The sequence below is a fragment of the Polypterus senegalus genome, chromosome 13 (genome assembly GCF_016835505.1).
Source record: "Polypterus senegalus isolate Bchr_013 chromosome 13, ASM1683550v1, whole genome shotgun sequence".
Taxonomy (NCBI): domain Eukaryota; kingdom Metazoa; phylum Chordata; class Cladistia; order Polypteriformes; family Polypteridae; genus Polypterus; species Polypterus senegalus.
In genome coordinates this window covers 132,755,564-132,771,978 of record NC_053166.1, presented here as the reverse complement: position 1 = coordinate 132,771,978, position 16,415 = coordinate 132,755,564, and the positions used below count along the sequence as shown (strand labels likewise).

The 16,415-nt window shown below is 38.7% G+C and overlaps 1 protein-coding gene across 1 annotated transcript in view; it reads right to left on the bottom strand.

Annotated features, from left to right (window-relative positions):
- grifin (galectin-related inter-fiber protein) overlaps nt 1-3,431 on the bottom strand; it is a 36,242-nt gene extending 32,811 nt beyond the window's left edge. Inside the window, exon 1 of the mRNA XM_039775823.1 lies at nt 3,393-3,431. Coding sequence (XP_039631757.1) covers nt 3,393-3,404 — 12 coding nt within the window. The 5' untranslated portion in view covers nt 3,405-3,431. The remainder of the gene's footprint in view (nt 1-3,392) is intronic.
- Nucleotides 3,432-16,415: the final 12,984 nt, after the last annotated feature.

The window sequence follows — 16,415 nt, the reverse complement described above, 5'->3', positions numbered from 1 at the left end:
CCAACCCGTTGAATCTGTTGTTTTTTCTGTTTTCCCTGGCCATTGGACATTACTTTTATTCTATGTTAATTAGTGTTCCCTAATTTGAATTCTTGTTTATTTTGTCTTTTTTCTCTTTCTTCATTATGTATCATGTAAAGCACTTTGAGCTACATTGTTTGTATAGAAATGTGCTATATAAATAAATTTTGTTGTTGTTGTTGTACTGGGGAAGAGAAAGTGACGGAGACTGAAGTGAAGGTGGATTGATAAAGTAAAAGAAGATCTAATTGGAAAATGGTCTGACTGGTTGACAGGTGAGGAGGTGCAGGACCAAGTTGTTTTGAAATAGAAGTTGGGAAAAGATGAAGAGAAAAAGAAGAAGATGTTGATGATTCTCAAAGGACACTGTAGAATTAAATCTAATTGCAGATAAACACTCAGATTCTAACTTGTAACATCTCTTTCTTTATAATATGAAGATGGTATCGTCCTCCTACCAATGAGCCCTTCTTTCAACTCACCTCCCAGCTGTAAGCTTAACTCGCGCAGTGGCTTTGAGAGTACTTAAGTACCCTTCTGGGGTCACTCAACGCCAAGTACCAGAATGAATTGAGAGACTTCTTTGAACAAAAGAACAAAAGGCTATTAGTTCCTCTGCCAGTCCCACACTTCTAAACGGCTAGGTCTCTTTGAGAGATACAAACTCCTGAAGTTGAGCAATACTGTCCCTAATGTATGAGCCTCCTGACACTCTTCTTGAGGTCACCCACCACAAAATCATTCTCTTAGGAACCACTAAAACGTTCTCTCAAGCATCCTGTGAGAACATCACAAGCTTCTGCCCAGTCTGTCACTGTATGGGGCATGTTATCATGTTGAACCTTGGTTTGAATCTCCAGCATGAAGTCTTTGTTTTTCCAGTGTGCTCATGGTTCCTCCCACCTTCTAAACACAAACTTTTCAGATTAACTAGTGATTCTAAATTAGCCCTGATTCTAAAGTAAGATATGGACATGTGTGCAGGTGTGTTTGGTGATTAGCAGTGATAATTCAAATCTTGATTTCTAATTTCAGTACATGATTGCAAGGAGTAACACTAACATATTTTGCAGTACAGTTAATCTGCATAGTCTTCCATTTGGCTGCTAAAATTACAGTTACAAAATTTGTGATATATCTAGTTGCCTCTCCATATCATGCACATGCAGTATTTTATTTATTATAACAGAAGATGACACTCTCAGGCCCACTTAATCCAGTTCAGGGTTTAGTAAGCCACAGCACCGGGTTCATGGAATGAATCAGTCCCGGGTAGGACACCATTCCATTCCAGGGCTCAGTCGCACACACACGCACACACACACCTTCAGTCACATGTAATTAAATCAGAGTCACCAGTTAATCTTATCTGTATGTCATTGGGGATGTGGGAGCAAAAACACCGCTGACATGATGGAGAATAAACTCCACATTTACAGCAACCTGCTACTTTACATTCCCAGAAATGCTCCCATGTTTAGAAACTGCTACTATGTTTAAGATTTCCTTATCATCCATTAAAATGTTTATAAACTGTAGCCTCTGGACACTCCAATCTAAAACGAGATTACAGACTTTCAGCACAATGTGAATATAAGAATTTCCACAGAGTCAGAGAATAAAAGTTTTGTGTATTCCCAAAAAAAATGAGTCATCATTAAGAGTAAAAGCCAAATAAAATTCTGCATTTCATGCTAACTTCAGAAAAACATAGAACAAGATGTCAATGAGTGACTTAACAAAACAAAATAATCAAAAACGACTTCAAGTCATTTAGGACAAACTGCTTTATCATATTTTCAGTGACAGTATTTTTGACATTTTTAGGGTTCAAATTCTCAGAAATGGATTAAAGGTTTGGTTGATTCAGAATTCCTTAGGACAGGGGTGCCCAACTCCAATCCCGGAGGGACACAGTAGCTACAGATTTTGATTCTAAGCATCTTCTTAATTAGTGACCAGGTTGTGCTGCAAATTAACTTCATATAATTGATGAGATGAGATGTCATTTATTGCTGATGAAGCGCATATTCCTCAAGTGATATTTTTCTGCTTTATTTTAGTTGTCTCACTTGTTAAAATTTCAAACTTTTAACTGCTTATTTTAGTCTTAAACTGCTGTATTCATTGTTTTAACTATAACAGTTAAAACAATGAATTCAGCTGTTTAAGACTAAATATATTATATATATAATTTTGTTATTATTATTTCGGCTGCTCCCATTAGGGGTTGCCACAGCGGATCATCTTTTTCCATATCTTCCTGTCCTCTGCATCTTGCTCTGTTACACCCATCACCTGTATGTCTTCTTGCACCACTTCCATAAACCTTCTCTTTATTATTATTATTATTATCCATTTTCCAAACCATTGAATCCAAACACAAGGGTCTGCTGGAGCCAATCCCAGCCAACACTGGTTGCAAGGCAGGAAGCAATCCCAGGCAGGGCGCCAACCCACCGCAGGACAATTTAGAATCACCAATCCACCTAACCTGCATGTCTTTGGACTGTGGGAGGAAACCCACGCAGACACAGGGAGGACCCGGGAAGTGAACCTGGGTCTCCTAACTGCAAGGTGGCAGCACTACCACTGTGCCACTATGCCACCCTTATTATTTTTATATTGTTATATATTTTATTTCTTTTATTATATTTAATATTTATTATAATAAAATGTTTAATAATAAGAATATATCATCTATAATAAAATATTTAATGATAATAATAATACACATAAGCAATAATATTTAGTAATAAAAATAACAACAATACAGGCACAATAAGTAAATGTTTAATAATAGGAGTGTATATTTATAATAAAATATTTAATGATAATAGTACTACACATACAGTATAAGCAATAATATTTACTAATAAGAAGAACAACAATGCATGTATTATAATGAAATGTTTTATAATAACAGCAATAGCATAAATAATAAAATGAAGAAGATGTTTGATTGTACTATTATAAAATGTTTCCCTGCAGAATAAGGTAATGCATTATTTGCATTGAGTTGAAAGCTATTTCTAAATATGCCAGTTAATTATTTTAAAATGTTGATAAGCTGCTGTCTTAAATGTATTTAATGTGCACTAATGAACAAGTTAAAAAGATTTTAATGTGCTCTTTTAATTCTTATTTATACAGGAGATAAAAGCACAGCATGGCTACAATATCATAATGAGACATAAAAGGGAAATATTTATCATAAATTCTGACAACAGCCTTGTTAAACTTAATGTGCCGATTAGAACTAACAGTAATAGCTTTTTCAGAATACTGAAAATAGGAAAACATTTAAAAATAATACTTTTGAGTTGTATCCCCCACTATTGAAACGCACCACAATAACACAGTCCTCTTACCTTCAATGCCATTGTGTAAATTGTGCCTGAAGGCTTCTGATTTGGACTGAGAGCAGAACGGGTGCTTATATTGGCCACTTGCTCATTTAAATAAAACAAAGATCACGTGAGGGACCAGATTAAAATAAAATGTATGGAATCAGCTGACCATGGTGTAGAAAAGCGCCTGGCTGACAGATGAAACATTAAATCAAAACACAATCAGTGGCAACAGTTGCAAATGTAGGTGATTCACAGTTCAGATGGCATTAAAAAGATAAAAGTGCTGATTTCCTTGCAATGTGTTGCGTGCCATTTAGAACTGATTTTTTTTTAACTCATTTATAAATGGAATGTGTTTTGCATACAAGAAAAAAGTCTGAGTAATATTATTTTTAAATAATCTACAGGCAAAATACATTTTTAAAAAAGCTTCAAAACTAGGTACTAGGTATTATTTCAGTTACATTTGATATTGAATAGGATCATGTTTTTATATATTAATCTCATACTTGAAGGTAACCATGATGTTGATAATATATACCATAAACAGATACATATCCATTTACTTTCTGACCTGAATAATGGAGTCAGGGCTGGTGTGGTGAATGTCTATCCCTGCAGAATCAGATGTAATGCATCGACCAGCTCCAGACACAATGCCAAATCTTTGCAAGGTACATTCACCTACACTCACACAAACTGCAACCTAGTCTTATATAAATACAAGGAAGAAAAAAATGGAGAACCTGGAATTAAAAAAAAACAGGGAGAACACGCAAACTCCACACAGTATCTGCATCTGGGATTCATACCTTGGATTGTGGAGCTAGCATCAGTAAGCACTACCCCACTGGACTATCTAGCTATGAACATTCACTCGTTTTTTTGTCCAGCTTGCAGTTAAAGGTACAATTTGAGATTTTTTGATAGTGTACTCAACATCCTTAGTATGGGCAAGAAGACAATAATCTGGAGGTACACCTCATACACACTGAGGAAAAACCTCCTCAAACGGTGTATAGTGTGGCCACCAGGGGGCTCTCTAGCTCCTGACACACACAGGCTCAGACACAAGTACCAGTGAAAAAGGGTTTTTCTATTGTGGGAAACTCTTTCACGGAAGAGTTTCTCACACCACAAACATAGTACAATAAGCACACAGCAATACTCTTTGTCTTCTTCTTTTTCTCTATCTCTGCTTCCTCTGCTCCTCCCAGCAAGCTTTGTCTTCCTCCTCCCCATTCTGGCTGATGGAGTTGTTGCATTCAGCTTCTTTTATATTATTCCTGGAAGTACTTCCAGTGACACAAAGGTTTGGCTCAGGAGTACTTCTGGGTAAGGTGGCACCCCCACGAAGTAGGGCTCCCTAGTCTACACAGCACCCCCGGTGGCACCAATGGAACCCAACAGGACTGAGCTAAAGAACTCCAGTTCCCATGAAGACAGGTCAGAATCTCAGATATGGCTGCAACCCAGGAGAGTTGCCATCTAATGTTCCAGGGAGACAATGCCCTGTGCATGCTGTCTCCACCTATCCTTGCATACTGAAGGCATCCTGGCTGGGTAAGGTTACCAGCCGTCCCCCACAGCAGTTACAACTGTGGATTATTTCTGTCAGATCTAAATTAAATTCCCAGAAAGCAGAATTTGATGCACATAGAACACATGCTAAATATTTTATCTCTCTATTGTAAAAAGAAATCCTGGAATGCAAAAGCAAGGCTACGATACATGATTTTCTCGGAAGTTCTCGAAAGACATTTAAAAGACCCATGAAACAAAAGAGACTTGCCACAGAGCATCTTGCGGGGACTGTAAACATGAGACTTGGTGCCAAGAGACCGTGTCAGGGCCGTCTCGCGGGGACGTGGAACAGGAGATTCTTGGAAGACATGCCCTACTTACAACAGATATTATATATGAGCACATCCATCAAAAAACAGTCAGTTGTGTAAAAGCACTGTGACAGATAGGGGGTGCTATCGCTCCTGTGAACCCCTGTCCACAACTTCAGACACCAGGTAAAAGTCCAATACTTGACTTTATTAAGTTGCCACAGTGCACAAAGCACCCTCTCCTCCACTATACTCATACAAATACACATAATAACTACAATAAACAATCCTCCGACTCCCAAACGCGTTGCCACCCTTCCACCCAGCTCAGCTCGCCGTCTGGGAGCTCCCACAGTCTTTTTATATACCCTGACCCGGAAGTGTTCCCAATCCCCAGTCCATGTGATCCTGTATCACTTCCGGGTCAGGTAAAATGTTCTTTTCTTCACCCCGGAAGCACGTCATTCCCCTTGTCCATGTGTGCTTCCGGGGCGTAGGGAAAATATCCGTTGTTCCTCCCTGCAGTGTCTCCTAGTGGACCCCACTGTATCCAGAAGGGCTACGTATAAAAACTACAATGTCAATGATGCCCTGCTGGTCTTCGGGGGACCTCCATACTGCAAGGAGGGCTCCACTTGGCAGCTTGAGGGTATTGGCTGGGATAAATGGCCGGCCATACACCACAGCACGTAGTGCACACACATCCTGTGCTCTCAACACATATAAAGTGTATAAGGACAATACAGAGAACAGACACCCAAAGACATTGGAGAGAAAAAAAGGCAGATAAGAGATTATGAAAGCAGTGTAATTTGAAAAGCTCAAACGATGACGCGATACAAATGCAGAGAAAGGTACAGAATAGGAAACCAGTAAAATTCAAAAGTATTGCAGCATCCCAGCCAGGTTGCAGCCTTTTTGGTTTTAAGTGGCTGTTCTGTCCGATTGAGGGAGGATGGAGTACAACACAGCAGACTGATAGCAGGGTATTGATTGATGCGTAAGGGGTATGAGGGATTGGAGAGGGTGCTAGAAAGTTGTGTTTGGGGTACGAAGTCATTGATTTGTTCAAGTAAAACTTTTCTGACACTTTATTATGTCAGTCGCTACAGTATCAAAGAAAAGATAGAAAAGATCGCATTACCGCAAAGCAAAAGGACATCATCAGGACCAGGTGTAACTGAAAAAAGAGCAGGACAAATTGAGGTCAGAAATAAACGGCAAAGAGTAGAGTGTTTTCGTATTTGCATCATTCTTATGCACAAAACATGGATTTACACAATAATAGACCATACACTATGAGAATCTGTGGTCCTGGAACAGTTAAAGCAACGACAAGTTGAATTTCAAAGAATACACAGTTCGGTCAGGTGTATATTTATGATCACAGAGAAGCGATGCAAATTTTAACAGGCAAAAAGAAAGGTAATGTATATATTCTGCGAATAACATTACACACCAAAGGAGATCGTGATATGCCATTTATATTAAAATGTTTACAGTTTACTGTGAGAATAGCTTTTGCTATGACAATCAATAAATCACAGGGACAAAAATTAGAAAAAATTTGGATTATTTATTAGAGAAACAGAAACAATATTCACTCAGGGGCAGTTATACATTGCATTTTCACAATGTGTCTCCAAAAAATATTGTTTTTAATGAAGCTTTAAAGTAAAAGTGCAAATAATGAAATTGAAACATTTCCAAAGAAAAAAAAAATTTAAATTGTATATGCAATTAACCAAACACAGGGGTTGGCGAGCGAAGCGAGCAGGGGGTGAAGCCCCTTAGTTACATGAAAAATACCGTAAACTACTCCAATAGTGCTGATGTGAGGCATTTGGTGCTATCCCAGCAATTAATAATTATTCTGGAACAGCTGTTAACAATCCCCCTAGAAATAAAGATTCAATTTCAGGAATTTTTTTCCAACCCATTTCAAGCTCATCCAGAATGTGACTTTTTTTTCAAAGATCTGTAGTTGTTTCCATTGTTACCTGCAAAGGATATTGCTGTGCTTGATGCTCTGGTACTTGCCGGAGCCATATGGGCTAGCATCAGAAGTGCTTTCAGGTTTTTGGAATCAGCTATCACTTCCTTATAAGCAGATGCTACATTTTCACTCTCTGCTATTAGGTTAAACCCCACAAGTAACTCAGACCTGATCACTTTACTGTTAGAACAGGGCAAAGACCCAATCAAGTGCTCAAATCACCTCTGTGTTTCTTGGATGACTCTGAATGCAAGGATGCTTGCAAACCTACATAAGAAATGTTTACAGTGAGTAATTCATAAATTGATACTTTCAGGTCAAACAGGGTTTGTACAAGCCCAGCAGGGAGCACGTAATTTCAGGCAGCTATTGCACATTTTAGAACTTGTCGGGTCCTTTTCATGTCCATTTGCTTTACTCAGTTTAGATGCCAAGAAGACTTCCAGCTGTAGGAACTGGTTTGATTCCTTGTGCTCGTAGCCCCCAGTAGTGCATATGGAAGAAACCTCCGAGGAAGACAGGAATAGTTCAATCAATCAGCTTTTATTCAGTCACAGACGAGTACATGGATTAATGCTTTGCAAGGCAGAAGAGCGCAGATTTCCCTTTGATTGGCTTTATATTTTTTCCTTCTTCCCCCTTCCCCTTCCTTACCAATAAGCATAATATCGTTTATCTAAGCATTTTATCTTATATTGAGCAAATCGGCCAACCATTTCTGTTTTGTGTACATGTCAGATGGGGCCATAAAGAAGGAATGGTCATCTTTCCTGTGTCTAACAGACATGTTCCTAAAGAGGAAGTGGTCCCAGGTCAGCTTTCTGCACCCTGTCTTATGATAGACGCCTATATGAATATCCTGCCGTTATAGCAAAATAGCTTTGTCAGCTTTTAACCCTTAGTAGCTTGCAAGCAGTTCATTTTTCTTTCATGGGCATCTTGTAGTTCATTCAGAGAGATAAAGACATACATAGACATATTGTATATTCTAATAGTTTCTTGTCCAATTGCTCTACTCGGTCTACTGTAGATGCCAAGAAAGCTTTTGACTGAAAGAACTGGTGTGATTTCCTGTATCCTCAGCCATTTGCATGTGTCCCCCAGTGTCTTGTAGTTCATGGACCAAGCGTGTGCCAGAGAAATAAAGACCTATGCAGGCATAAATGTTAATAGTGACACTCAACACAATCATTTATTGAAACTAGTGCAGTCAATGATGTTAAATATTACAAATGTCACTGTGCAATTTCTTCATGCAAATCAATAATGATCAATAATGATTGAGTAATGAGAAAAGCACTATATAAATGCAAAGAATTATTATTATTATTAATATTTTTGTAGGCTCAGTCATTAAATACTGAAAAAATAAAATCTTCTTAAAACACACAAGGTCTATTTTCAAATCCCTACAAATTCATACTTTACTCAATGACAAAAATCATCCTCCTCTGATCCAATGAACATCTCCACTCCATTCTACTGTAAAAGGCATGATCGAGAGCACTTCACACCCTGCTCCTCTCTGCCGATACTTTTATTTGCTTCTCCTCATTCTTAGATCCTCTAACATCCGCCAATCCCTGCGCAGCACTGCTGGAATCTGATGGCTGTCCTAAGCTTTTCTGCTCTCCCTGTATCTGTTAAGCAAATCCATTATCACACTGACACATAGATGCCCCACCATCCATCCTTGCATTCTGTGCAGCACCATGGGGATCGCATTACTGCCTCTAACTTTCCTGCTCCCTCTGGATCAGTTCAACAGGTCCACTGTTGATCTGTAACAAGTAAGAACAAAAACAACACTCCTTGCTCTTTCTTACCATCTTCCTTTTTCTTATCTGTAAAACACTCAGGCCTGAAATACATTCCCCAAGGTATCTCAACCCACATGCAGCCACCGTCATACTGATTACCCATCCATACACTACTGTGACACATTATTACTGCAGTCTCACCCATGTGCTCACTTAACACCTCAATCACTTCAATCTCTTCCGTGCCACAATCACTGTGTGGCCAATGAGCACTACTCTGACAATCCTCCCTTCTTCATTTATGGATGCATTGGTATCCCCAAACCCCACACACTTTCCGAGAGAACCCCAAGGTCTCACACTGTCAAAGTGACACACCACTTTCACCGCTCCCTTCTGAGGTTAGTGCATATACTTGTAACTGTCTGTGCCTACTCCTACACTAATAGCTGAAACACAAACTCACATATTGCAGCTCTGTGACGCTTCTCACCACAATTGGAAATTTCAATGGCAGGGGCTAGTTTTACATTTTTTTTTTATAACATTGTATTCCTTACCTACAATATCACTTTCCTTTCCTCAATCATTAAAGGTGGCAGGTCTTCATGACTCTTTAATCTTAGAGCCCTTGGCCATGGCACTACATGCCAATGACTTAATTGCCCCAATTAACTACTTACAAGGTCCCTCCAAAATTTGCATTTTACACAGATGATGTTTGAATATCTTTGGGCATTGCTTCTCAAAACACACCCTTTCAGGATACAAAATTACCTGTCACTCATCTACTCTTAATTCTATTTATAAACAGAATACGTTTCCATCCACTGTTCCAACAGCAAAGTCCATTAGATATCTGTAGATTGAAATGTTTCCATCTTTGCAGTCTACCATGACTAATATCATTCAATGTTGTGACTGATTAAGGGTATTGCTCGCACCCTTGTACCCTCAGACACCACGTCAGACACCAGATAAAAGTCCAATTATTATTTATTATTATAATAATGTGCACAAAGCACGCTCCTCTCCACAATTCCCAATAAACAAACAATACTCAAATAACCAATAACCAAATCCTCCAATCTCCCAGACGCTTAGCCACCCTGCCTCCCAGTTCAGCTCCCTGTCTGGGAGCTCCCACAGTCCTTTTATACTCCCTGACCTGGAGGTGTTCCTGCCCAACAGTCCACAAGTCCTTATTCCTTTCCTTGTCAGGGTAAATAGTCCTTTTCTTCAACCCGGGAGCACGTCGTTTCTTCCTGTCACGTGACCGTGACGCACTCCCGGGTCATAGGGCACATAAGAGCCTACGAGCCCCCTTACAGCGACGCCTGGTGGCCCCCAAGGTATCCAGCAGGGCTGTGTACAAACACTACATAGTCCATGATGCCCTGCTGGAACTCGGGGCATGATCATGCTGTCGGGAGAGCTCCTCCTGGCGGCCTGGGGGTGAGGGCCGGAGTAAAATGCCGGCAATCCACCACAATGTGTACTTTGGTAATACAGAGTACAATGCAGTTTACAATACAGTTTATTTTTGTATAGCCCAAAATCACACAAGAAGTGCCGCAATGGGCTTTAACAGACCCTGCCTCTTGACAGCCCCCCAGCCTTGACTCTCTGAGAAGACAAGGAAAAACTCCCAAAAAAAACCTTGTAGGGAAAAATGGAAGAAACCTTGGGAAAGGCAGTTCAAAGAGAGACCGCTTTCCAGGTAGGCTGGGGAAGAGTAGTAAAGAATCTCTTATCACCTGATTCACTGTTCTGTTGTTTTTTTGTTTCAGACTGGCAACCCCTGAAATGAACACAGTCCAATGTACAAATTATGCTAGAACCTTACTACACCTAATGCTCCTAGCTAAGTATCCATTTAATATCATTGCAAACTGACAGATACCTTCTAATAATCTTTCTGTTTGGTTTCTAATTGTTTGTAACATTTGTTATTGAGTAAGGAACTGTAAGGTACCACAGAAAAATGTTGGGGCACCAACCCAGTCATCTCCATTTAATTCCTGTGCGAAACAAAAGCAAAATAATGAAAATGGGCCTCTATGCGCGCCAATACAAGAAGGTTGCTCAAAAGCAAGAAAATCTTCAGGCTAAGCATGAAAGGGAGCTTCATCTTACAGTGTATACAGTGTAGTCACAGCCTTCTTCTGGTTGCTGCGGAATTCCTAAGTGGGGGATCAGGAAGGGTGGAATCAGTTGCCCTCACTTAGTGTCTTCTCTTTGCTGCAGAGGGAACAAAACAGGAGAGGGTTAGCACCAGTAACCCCTCTGAACCCTTGAGTGGTAGTACTTACCTCAGATGAGCCTGGTCAGTGATCCACAGACACACATACATGACACATTACTGTTCTTAGTGCCCTTTCTGCTCTAAGTGTCACTTTAATAAAACTAAACCCTTTGACATTACACTTTGGCCGAGTAATTATTTACATATTGAGCATCTGATGTAGGGTGAAAAGACAGCTGGATTTGTGTTCATCCAGGCATTTCCATGCTCCATGTTTCCATAACCTAGAGCACTGTATTGACAGTAGTCTAGTTTCATTGTTGGCTTGGTCCAAATGAGAACTTTCCAAACATATTTCATTTCTTATGGATCACCTTTGATATTTCTTCTTCTTGGTTCTTTTTCTATGTCACTCTTAGATTATTTTGGAAAGCCTATAAACTGTTTTCTTCCACACCACTCCCATCCCCTTTAAATACAAAGAGGACTGTTTGATTTATGTTAGGTAGATTGCCCAGAGGGGACTGGGCGGTCTCTTGGTCTGGAACCCCTACAGATTTTACTTTTTTCTCCAGTCTTTGGAGTTTTTTTTGTTTTTTCTGTCCACCCTGGCCATCGGACCTTACTCTTATTCTATGTTAATTAATGTTGACTTATGTTTATTTTTTATTGTGTCTTCTATTTCTCTATTCATTTTGTAAAGCACTTTGAGCTACATTTTTTTGTATGAATATGTGCTATATAAATAAATGTTGATTGATTGATTGATTTTGTATAAATGAATATCTGCATCACAATTTACATGTTTGGTGTCAATTCTATGCAGACTCTTGTGAGATACCTCACATCTTAGCTTTACTAGTCCAACCTATTTGCCAGCATGATCTATCCATAACTCCTACTTTCACATTGTCTGCTAGAGGTGGTAATATTTAATTTTTTGTACAGGTTGTATTTTAGCTCAGAACCCATTATGCCATTTGTGTTAAATTAGGATATTAGGCATCCTTTTCCACACATGTTGGGAATGATTTATCATACCTACATTTTGGTACAAAGTTACTCACAACTTTCTTCCACTTTTGTTATCAGCATTCCACTCTTGTCTCATCTTTTACTTCTGCTCAATCTTTGTTTCCTCCCCCTCATTTAACCTTCTAACTTAGAGGTTATTCTACCTCGGCTCTCTTACTGCAAAAGTCATATTAATAACTTGCTGGAAATCTACAGGCTCGCTAGCAAATTCAGTCTGGAAAGCCCTGTTGGAGCTATCAGCAGTTCATCTAGTAACTAAATGGCGTCACTGGGTCAAAATGATTTAATGTCAGGTGTTAAGTGCTACCTTCGGAGTGCTGGGGACCATCCTGTTTGGCTGGGTCTCTTTCACTTGTTGGTTCCAGTTTCTGTAGCTATATACAATGGAAATGTTACCACAGAGGGATGACTGGGGGTTATTTTTTTATTTTATTGTACAATTTAATAGTATACATTATTCTATTATTATACCATTCATTAAACTTAGCCTTGACTGTATTTGGTAGTTTCACCCTTTAATAAACTATTGATTATAAAAAAATACCTTTTCACACTGGCCATAGTTATACAAATATGTTTAGATTTTCATATAGATATCCCATGAGTATGACAAAGCAGGTTCAGGAAATAAAAACAAGTACAAAGATACAGGGGAAACAGAAATGGTGGTTAACAAAATGAAAAATAATGAGAACCTGCACCCCATTGAGCCTTCTCATACAGTCTCTGGCACATACCTTACAGGAATGCCTTTATGAACCTAGTTTGAGAGGGCAGGGTAACTCACGTGTTGCTAGCATATTCTCCTCTTTTTTACACAGAACAGAAAACAAAATGCGGAAGGAGTAGTGACATCACTTCCAGGACAAGCTCAAAAATCCCACCCCTTGGGCCCCACCATGTATATATATCCGAAAATCAGAAGGCAAACAGGTAACGATGAAGTCACCTGAAAGAAGGTTCTAAGGTCTGATGAGACCACAAACAAGTTTTTTGGCCATTGGACTAAATGTCATGTTTTAAAAACTGCATATTTAAAAAAAAACTCACCATCCCCACTGTAAAATAGGGTAATGGCAGCTTCATGCTGTGGGTTTTTTTTTTCTGCAGTAGGATCTAAAAGGTTTGTGAGGGTATAATGAATACAGCAAAATCCAGAGGAATCCTGGAGGGACACCTGAGGCAGTTTACGAGAATCCTGCACCTTGGGAGAAGATTTTTTTTCCAGTAAAGCAAAAACCTGAAACATAAGCCAAAGCTACACAGGAATGGCTTAAAAACATCAATGTTAATAACCTGGAGTGGCCAAGTCAGAATCCAGATGTCAATCCACCTAAGAATTTGTGGCAGGACCTGACAAAGTCTTTTCACTCCTGATCCCCATGCAACCTGACAGACCATGAACAGTTTTCCAAAAATAATGGGAAAAATGTGCAGTGTTCAGATGTGGCAAAGCTGATATAGAGAGAGACCTGAGCACAGAGATGCTAAATGTGCATCCACTAAATACTGATGTAACAGGGAGGAGATACTTATAAGATTCATGTTTTATACTTGTAATTAATTTAGACCACTATTTAGAGATCTCTTTTAACTTTGGCATTAAAGAGTCTTTTTTAATAATCAAATTCAAAAAAGCAAATTACAATCCACTGTGATTTAATGTTTTGTAACAATAACATTTCAAAACTTCCAAGAGGGCGAATACTTTTTCTAGGCACCATAGATGAGAAAGGATTGCAAAAACAATTGGATTTTTATCCACAAAACTTTGAACAACTATAACAGTGTGTTACGGTCATATATGCCAGATCATCTCTGATGTCTGGCATACTTAAAGAGTGGTACTTAAAGAGGAATAAAACATAAAAAATAAGGTTCCATTGAAGAAAATACTGATGCATATGCATTGATATGTAGTGGTGTAGTCTTATTTGGAAGGATACCTTTACACGTTTAAATTGATGCTTTCATCAGAAGAATTAATAAAGATTAAACATAAGTGATGGGAAATAATTATTATATGCCAACAGAGCCATTCAGTATGTTTTCATCACTACTTTAATAATAGAATGGCAACTAGTTTGTTTAGCTCCTTGTGATATATTTTGTCATCATAACATTGAGAGATGGCTTTCCATTCGCACGTTCTTCATATTATTTTATACTGCACTAGTGCCCATTTGTAGACGATGCCTCTGCCTATCTTAGGCCCAATATTTTGAGAATATTAGTTTATTAGTTCATTGAAAAGCTGGCTCTCATTATATTGTCAAATGATGTATCTAAATTGCATGAAGGTTAAATGAGAAGTTCTGAAATTAGTGATGGAAGTCATTTCTATTGCATCATACAGAAGACTTGCAAAGTGGGCCTGGTGAATTTTTCTGCTCTCACAAATACTCTGGAACAAAAGCATGTCAATCATCCACCCAGAAACTGATTGGCTTTGTGTCCGGAGTGCAGAAATGCAATGAGACATCAATTTGTTTTAATCCAGGGGATCTGCCAGACTGTCCATGTGTCTGTTTAGGTTTTCCAGCTGACAAATTTTGACACCATTTCGAAATTTCCTGCCACTGTTGTTGTATAACAATATCAGGTAAGCTCTTTATATTTCCCTGCTGACTTCTGCAAATTCTTCTTGATGTTAAACATGCCTTTTTTTATTACTCCAAAATGCCAGATTATTATTTAGCTATTTGATTATTTGGCCTGTTTTAGAGAGGGTGGCAAACTCTTATGAGGTCCATTTATTTTTCGTGGAACTGTTTCCTGTAAACACAATTGTTATACAGAAGTTTATCAAATGAGTGGATCTGTTTAAGCTACCATGATGATTTTGTTTTTCCTTGACTATGCTATCACAATGTTCTCTACAGTGCCCTACCCTGAAAGTCTCACCCATCACACTTCTCACAAATGTCTAGTTTTCGTTTCTTGTTTGCATCTCCTCCTTTAAATGGCCTTGAACATAAACTCCACTACAGCTCAACAAATGGAAAGAGGCAACATACAAGTGGCACATTTTCCATGAAACCAATTACAAATGAACAATTAACGAAAAAAAATTAAAACAAAATGTTGTGTGAAGCAATCAGAGTGTAACAAATCTGGTGCATCTTTAATATAATTAAAGTAATTAAGAGAGAGCAGCATATGAACACAGTGGACAAGATAGATAAGTACTTCATTTGTCCAAACAGGACAAACTGAGCAGAACATTTAAAATTATTCTCTTGATAAGGATTGTGAGTGGGTTCTATGATGTACTGGCGCCCTGTTCAGTTTTGCTTCCTGCCTTAAACTACAATTGCTACTGGGATAAGTTCCAGCTCCACCATGGCTCTGAACTGGAATATGAGGGTTTGAGATTGTAAATCATTTTAATCAATACACTCCTGTGATGATGCGGGTCGACTCCATGCTGCTGGTTCTTTCTGGGAGCCTCTTGAACCCGGCACCGTTGATAACGTTACCGAGATGATGCACAAGGACACATGTATCCAGCCAAGGGGTAGGTGCAAAAGTTAACAAGGTGCTTTTATTTAAAAACAAATCAGTATTCAAATAAATAGTGCGGTGCTCCATCCATTATAAATAAATAACCCATAAAATAACTGTAATTGAGAGCTTATATCTTCATTGCCTTTTTCAGGTTCACTCTGTTCTTTTTAGGATTGGTTGTGAGCTATGTAGATAGGTTCTAATTCCTTGATTTCTACATTTATTTGCTGAAAACATGCTTAAGCACAAAAAAACCCTTTCAGCTGTGAAAATGCTGCCTATTATTATTTGCACCCTAAAGTCCTTTTTTTCTGTAATATATTTTATATAACATCAAACCAGCCTAGATTTATGTAACAGTTCTGTATGTTCATACCATAACAGATGTTACACATCTGACCCTTGGCTTTCCCCTGCCTCAAGAATCAGCACTGATCGCAGATGAGCAGGATTCAAGAAGTTATGCATACAGTATGGAAATGAAAGACTAAGTACAGCAAGCACATTCTGGCCTTTGGATTATAACAGGCATTAATTAACATATGGGATATTACTGAATATTAATATTTGATGCTAACATAAGGCTGATGTGATGAGACCTAAAGTAGGAAGCACGCATTGATCTGGAAATGAAGGCTTCACAGTCTTTACGAAGTCTGATAG